At 46.5% G+C, this 7,839-nt stretch overlaps 1 protein-coding gene across 4 annotated transcripts in view; it reads left to right on the top strand.

Moving 5' to 3' along the window:
• Positions 1-1,717, top strand: part of LOC120026813 (extensin-3-like) — a 44,841-nt gene extending 43,124 nt beyond the window's left edge. For 2 of the 4 annotated variants that reach the window (XM_038971529.1, XM_038971527.1), the window contains one exon: positions 38-1,717. In XM_038971529.1, coding sequence (XP_038827457.1) covers positions 38-844 — 807 coding nt within the window. In that variant the 3' untranslated portion in view covers positions 845-1,717. The remainder of the gene's footprint in view (positions 1-37) is intronic. The other 2 variants (XR_005473238.1, XM_038971528.1) reach the window with 2 other exon arrangements.
• The last annotated feature ends 6,122 nt before the right edge of the window (positions 1,718-7,839 follow it).

The following is a 7,839-nucleotide window of genomic DNA, read 5'->3' as shown; positions in this document are numbered from 1 at the left end:
GTGTTTTAAACTGTCTGCGTGTTTTTGTGTGTTTCAGATGAACACAGTAGTACCCGCAGAGCCGCCCTCTCTCACTAGCTCAGTACCTCCCCTTCATCTACACCTTCATCACTCGGACCCGTCTCATCTCAAGTCCCAGCGGCAGCCTCTTCCTCCTCCTCCTCTTCATCACTCGGACCCGTCTCATCTCAAGTCCCAGCGGCAGCCTCTTCCTCCTCCTCCTCTTCATCACTCGGACCCATCTCATCTCAAGTCCCAGCGGCAGCCTCTTCCTCCTCCTCCTCCTCTTCTTCAGTCGGTCCCGTCTCATCTCAAGTCCCAGCGGCAGCCTCTTCCTCCTCCTCCTCCTCGTCTTCATCACTCGGACCTGTCTCATCTCAAATCCCAGCGGCAGCCTCTTCCTCCTCCTCCTCCTCCTCTTCTTCAGTCGGTCCCGTCTCATCTCATGTCCCAGCGGCAGTCTCTTCCTCCTCCTCCTCCTCGTCTTCATCACTCGAACCCGTCTCATCTCAAGTCCCAGCGGCAGCCTCTTCCTCCTCCTCCTCCTCCTCTTCATCACTCGGACCCGTCTCATCTCAAGTCCCAGCGGCAGCTTCTTCCTCTTCCTCCTGCTCTTCTTCAGTCGGTCCCGTCTCATCTCAAGTCCCAGCGGCAGCCTCTTCCTCCTCCTCTTCATCACTTGGACCCGTCTCATCTCAAGTCCCAGCGGCAGCCTCTTCGTCCTCAGCATCAGAATCAGAGAGGAAGGTCAGACAGGTGGTCTGACGGGGGGCAGCTGGTACCCCCAGAGGAACATGAGCTGCTGGAACAAGGTTCCCAGCAGAGATCCAGCTTCTGGATATAATGATGATGACGATGGACACCCAGATACGGCTCCATACCCCGTCTCTATAATCCCTAACCCAGATACGGCTCCATACCCTGTCTATATAATCCCTAACCCAGATACCGCTCCATACCCCGTCTATATAATCCCTAACCCAGATACCGCTCCATACCACGTCTATATAATCCCTAACCCAGATACGGCTCCATACCCCGTCTATATAATCCCTAACCCAGATACGGCTCCATACCCTGTCTATATAATCCCTAACCCAGATAAGTATCCATACCCCGTCTATATAATCCCTAACCCAGATACGGCTCCATACCCCATCTATATAATCCCTAACCCAGATACGGCTCCATACCCGGTCTATATAATCCCTAACCCAGATACAGCTCCATACCCCGTCTATATAATCCCTAACCCAGATACGGCTCCATACCCCGTCTATATAATCCCTAACCCAGATACGGCTCCATACCCCGTCTATATAATCCCTAACCCAGATACGGCTCCATACCCCGTCTATATAATCCCTAACCCAGATACGGCTCCATACCCCATCTATATAATCCCTAACCCAGATACGGCTCCATACCCCGTCTATATAATCCCTAACCCAGATACAGCTCCATACCCCATCTATATAATCCCTAACCCAGATACGGCTCCATACCCCGTCTATATAATCCCTAACCCAGATACCGCTCCATACCCCGTCTATATAATCCCTAACCCAGATACCAGAATTTTGACTTCGATACCAGGTTGAGTATCACAATACTCGATTGAAAAAACGATACCACAACAAAACAAAGAAGGCATATTAGTCAAAGTTACAGAATGACACTTGAGCGAGACAAATAAACTCAGCAACTGCTCTGTTCATTCGGCATTTTTTGAGTTCAATTCTATTACATACAAAAAATGTAGAAGGCCATGTGCGCATTTATGAATCAGACCTACTTGATCCTCTCAATCATGTGAGACACATTTGACCGAACATACCATTTTCTTTTTGACAGAACCAGGTTATTTCTCTCTAGAAAGTACAGACGTATACTGTGCAACACTACACACACACCTACTTCTGTCTACAAAACCCCAGCCCTCAAACCCGTACCCCAGCCCTCAAACCCGTACCTCAGCCCTCAAACCCGTACCCCAGCCCTCAAACCCGTACCTCAGCCCTCAAACCCGTTCCCCAGCCCTCAAACCCGTTCCCCAGCCCTCAAACCCATACCCCAGCCCTCAAGCCCATTCCCCAGCCCTCAAAGGCGTACCCCAGCCCTCAAACCCGTACCCCAGCCCTCAAACCCGTACCCCAGCCCTCAAACCCGTACCCCAGCCCTCAGCCCTCAAACCCGTACCCCAGCCCTCAAACCCGTACGCCAGCCTTAAAATATCACACACGCCTACTCCCATTTACGATGTGCCAGGCCCAAGTCCCTCAAACCCTGCCTTTACTTCACAGGCTACAGGCCTGTTCCATAGCTTACAGGGCCTGCTCCATAGCTTACAGGGCCTGATCCATAGCTTACATGGCCTGTTCCATAGCTTACAGGGCCTGCTCCATAGCTTACAGGGCCTGTTCCATAGCTTACAGGGCCTGTTCCATAGCTTACAGGGCCTGTTCCATAGCTTACAGGGCCTGCTCCATAACTTACAGGGCCTGCTCCATAGCTTACAGGGCCTGTTCCATAGCTTACAGGGCCTGTTCCATAGCTTACAGGGCCTGCTCCATAGCTTACAGGGCCTGATCCATAGCTTACATGGCCTGTTCCATAGCTTACAGGGCCTGCTCCATAACTTACAGGGCCTGTTCCATAGCTTACAGGGCCTGATCCATAGCTTACAGGGCCTGTTCCATAGCTTACAGGGCCTGTTCCATAGCTTACAGGGCCTGCTCCATAACTTACAGGGCCTGTTCCATAGCTTACAGGGCCTGCTCCATAGCTTACAGGGCCTGTTCCATAGCTTACAGGGCCTGTTCCATAGCTTACAGGGCCTGTTCCATAGCTTACAGGGCCTGTTCCATAGCTTACAGGGCCTGATCCATAGCTTACAGGGCCTGTTCCATAGCTTACAGGGCCAGCTGCATAGCTTACAGGGCCTGATCCATAGCTTACAGGGCCTGCTCCATAGCTTACAGGGCCTGCTCCATAGCTTACAGGGCCTGTTCCATAGCTTACAGGGCCTGATCCATAGCTTACAGGGCCTGTTCCATAGCTTACAGGGCCTGCTCCATAGCTTACAGGGCCTGTTCCATAGCTTACAGGGCCTGTTCCATAGCTTACAGGGCCTGATCCATAGCTTACAGGGCCGGTTCCATAGCTTACAGGGCCTGCTCCATAGTTTACAGGGCCTGTTCCATAGCTTACAGGGCCTGATCCATAGCTTACAGGGCCTGCTCCATAGCTTACATGGCCTGATCCATAGCTTACAGGGCCTGTTCCATAGCTTACAGGGCCTGATCCATAGCTTACAGGGCCTGTTCCATAACTTACAGGGCCTGCTCCATAGCTTACAGGGCCTGCTCCATAACTTACAGGGCCTGTTCCATAGCTTACAGGGCCTGATCCATAGCTTACAGGGCCTGTTCCATAGCTTACATGGCCTGTTCCATAGCTTACAGGGCCTGTTCTATAGCTTACAGGGCCTGTTCCATAGCTTACAGGGCCTGATCCATAGCTTACAGGGCCTGTTCCATAGCTTACAGGGCCTGATCCATAGCTTACAGGGCCTGTTCCATAGCTTACATGGCCTGTTCCATAGTTTACAGGGCCTGTTCCATAGCTTACAGGGCCTGATCCATAGCTTACAGGGCCTGTTCCATAGCTTACATGGCCTGTTCCATAGTTTACAGGGCCTGTTCCATAGCTTACAGGGCCTGATCCATAGCTTACAGGGCCTGATCCATAGCTTACAGGGCCTGCTCCATAGCTTACATGGCCTGTTCCATAGTTTACAGGGCCTGTTCCATAGCTTACAGGGCCTGATCCATAGCTTACAGGGCCTGTTCCATAGCTTACATGGCCTGTTCCATAGTTTACAGGGCCTGTTCCATAGTTTACAGGGCCTGTTCCATAGCTTACAGGGCCAGCTGCATAGTTTACAGGGCCTGTTCCATAGTTTACAGGGCCTGTTCCATAGTTTACAGGGCCAGCTGCATAGTTTACAGGGCCTGTTCCATAGTTTACAGGGCCTGTTCCATAGTTTACAGGGCCTGCTCCACAGTCCTCAAAGAGCAGGGTCTACCTGAACACCATCTCACAGCAGCTGGATCATAGAATGAAGCCAATCTGTACTATCCACCCTCCCCTATGGACCCTGGTCAAAAGTGCTATACTAAAGTATTGCACTATATACAGTGCTGTGAAAAAGTATTTTCCCCCTTTCTAATTTTCTCTACTTTTGCATATTTTTTTATACTAAATATAAATCAGATCTTCAACCAAAATCTAATATTAGATAAAGGGAATCTGAGTAAACATATAACAATTATATACTAATTAAATGTATTTCTTAACCCTTGTGTAGTCTTAACATTCTGTATACTTCCCTTGTCCTAAGGGTAAAAAAATGACCCTTCACTAAACCCCTAAAATAAAGCAGTTTAATTTAATTTTAAACCCCAAATCTATTTTGCATGAAGGAACAACCTGTCATTTATCACAAACTTTGTGAATATTTGGGTTTTCCCTTTTCACAATGTAGAAAGACTGCATTTAATCAGCGGACACCACTCGTTGTTATTACAACACACCTGTCATAATTGTTTTCTTTGCTAAATTAGAGGTTTATGACTATTATAAGTTTTGCTAAAGGTACTGCATAGGTGTAAACATATTGTTTTTGCCTAAGAAAGTAGCAGAAATGTGCAGAAAGTAGTTTTGAATGCATTTTATTGAAGGGAAACAATAACAGTCTTCAACTTTTTTGGCAACATAGTGATATATACGTATATACTGTACAATTGAGGAATTCATCTACAAAATACTAGTCTTCTCCCATTTTTCAAACCATTGGCCACATCCACAAGGTGTATAAACAACAATAAATAAGAATAAAACAAGATAGATACAAGATAGATACAAAAAAAAACGTGAAGAACTTACTGTGGCTTGCGAAAGTATTCACCCCCTTGGCATTTTTCCTATTTTGTTGCCTTATAACCTGGAATTAAAATTAAATTTTGGGGGGTTTGTATCATTTGATTTACACAACATGCCTACCACTTTTAAGATGCAAAATATTTTACATTGTGAAACAAACAAGAAATAAGACAAAAAAATTGAAAACTTGAGCGTGCGTAACTATTCACCATCCCCCCAAAGTCAATAGTTTCTACGTCTCTATTTTCTACGTCTCTATAAGCTTGGCAGATCTAGTCACTGGGATTTTTGCCCATTCTTCAAGGCAAACCTGCTCCAGCTCCTTCAAGTTGGATGGGTTCCGCTGGTGTACAGCAATCTTTAAGTCATGTCACAGATTCTCAATTGGATTGAGGTCTGGGCTTTGACTAGGCCATTCCAAGACATTTAAATGTTTCCCCTTAATCCACTCGAGTGTTGCTTTAGCAGAATACTTAGGGTCATTGTCCTGCTGGAAGGTGATCCTCCGTCCCAGTCTCAACTCTCTGGAAGACTGAAACAGGTTTTCCTCAAGAATTTCCCTGTATTTAGCGCCATCCATCATTCCTCCAATTCTGACCAGTTTCCCAGTCCCTGGGATGGTGTTCTCAGGATAATGGAAAGTGTCTGGTTTGCCAAAAACATAGCGTTTTCCTTGATGGCCAAAAAGCTACATTTTAGTCTCATCTGACCAGAGTACCTTCTTCCATATGTCTGGGGAGTCTCCCACATGTCTTTTGGCGAACACCAAACGTGTTTGCTTATTTTTTTCTTGAAGCAATGTTTTTTTTCTGGCCACTCTTCCATAAAGCCCAGCTCTGTGGAGTGTACAGCTTAAAGTCGTCTATGGACAGATACTCCAATCTCTGCTGTGGAGCTTTGCAGGTCCTTCAGGGTTAACGTTGGTCTCTTTGTAGCCTCTCTGATTAATGCCCTCCTTGCCTGGTCCGTGAGTTTTGGTGGGTGGCCCTCTCTTGACAGGTTTGTTGTGGTGCAATATTCTTTCCATTTTTTAATAAAGTATTTAATGGTGCTCCGTGGGATGTTCAAAGATTCTGATATTTTTTTATAACCCAACCCTGATCTGTAATTCTCCACAACTTAGTCCCTGACCTGTTTGGAGAGCTCCTTGGGCTTCATGGTGCCGCTGGCTTGGTGGTGCACCTTGCTTAGTGGTGTTGCAGACTCTGGGGCCTTTCAGAACAGGTGTATATAAACTGAGATCATGTGACAGATCATGTGACACTTAGATTTCACATAGGTGAACTTTATTTAACTAATTACGTGACATCTGAAGGTAATTGGCTGCACCATATCTTATTTTGGGGCTTCATAGCAAAGGGGTGAACACATATGCACGCACCACTTCTCATTTTTTTGTTTTTTTGAATAAGTTATTTTTTAAATTTCACTTCATCAATTTGGACTATTTTGTATGTCCATTACATGAAATCCAAATAAAAATCTATTTAAATTGCAGGTTGTAATGCAACAAAATAGGAAAAACACCAAGGTGGATGAATACTTTTGCAAGGCACTGTAAATCAATCAATTCTAATTAGCAAATGTAGGACAGTATGCAGGTGTGTGTGCATGGACTTTGCAGATGTATTTCTCACATGTGCAGCACATAGTATTTGTTTTTACAGTCCTCCTTTGGGGGGCAGAATTGGCATCTCCTCCTCTTGCCTGTCCCAGCTGCAGCCTCGGGTGGATCAGGACAAGATTCAGCCCCCTGAACAGCTTTCACAAGCGCTGCAAAGGCTGCTGTGAAAGAAGGGAGGCGCTCCCTTCTTTGAATGTGTGGGGTTACAAGTGCCTTTCCCAGCTGCTCCAGGAACACCCTCCTCTTGTTCCGCTTATCAGGCATCCAGGTAGGGTTGATCTTGTTCCATATCACGAAGGCATTGTATGAGGACACATCAATGATGTTATGGAAGATGACCAGGGGCCAGCGGGCAGTCAGCTGTAAGTTCCAATCACCTTGTCCAGGTTGTCCACGCCTCCTTTGTTGTGGTTGTAGTCCAGGATGATGGCTGGCTTCCTGTCCTCACGATCACTGATCTCAGCCGTTTTGTGTAGTGTGCTCAGAAGGACCACATTCTTGTTCCTCTTTGGGAAGTAAGAAACTCGAGTGGTGGTGGGGGTGAAGGCAAACTTTGATGAGAAGGCCTCTCTCCCCCTTGTTGCGAGGAGTGCAGGGGGGAGCTCAGGCTTGTTCTTTCTAACTGTGCCAACCATGGTGATCTTCCTCTTCAGGAGCTGCTGGCTGAGTTCAATCAGTAGCACACATAATCTCAATTTCTTATTGTGTTTGTGTGTGTGTGTCTTTGTGGTTTTTGTGGTGTGTAAATTATTTTATAACTGCCGGGTCAAAAATGATCCTAAGACAATCTTCGTACGCTGGTGGTGTACAGCTTTCATGGAAATATTAACAAAGGCGATGTTTCACTTTTTCTAATGTTGGGGTCACTCTAGGAAAATGTCATCAAATTTCAAGTGAAAAATTATCATTTACTTTTTTTTCTGCTGTTAAACATAATGGCGGGTCATTTTTTACCCTTAAGACAGCACAAGGGTTAAACAAAGTTATACAACACCCAATGCCCCGGTGTGAAAAAGTAATTGCCCCTTTACACTCAACAACTGGTTGTGTCACCTTTAGCTGCAATGACTCCAACCAACCACTTCCTGTAGTTGTTGACCAGTCCACCTTTAGCTGCAATGACTCCAACCAACCACTTCCTGTAGTTGTTGACCAGTCCACCTTTAGCTACAATGACTCCAACCAACCACTTCCTGTAGTTGTTGACCAGTCCACCTTTAGCTACAATGACTCCAACCAACCACTTCCTGTAGTTGTTGACCAGTCCACCT

Source organism: Salvelinus namaycush, chromosome 32 (assembly GCF_016432855.1).
Source record: "Salvelinus namaycush isolate Seneca chromosome 32, SaNama_1.0, whole genome shotgun sequence".
Taxonomy (NCBI): domain Eukaryota; kingdom Metazoa; phylum Chordata; class Actinopteri; order Salmoniformes; family Salmonidae; genus Salvelinus; species Salvelinus namaycush.
Note: the sequence above shows the minus strand (reverse complement) of the source record. Positions and strands in the feature narration are given on the sequence as shown.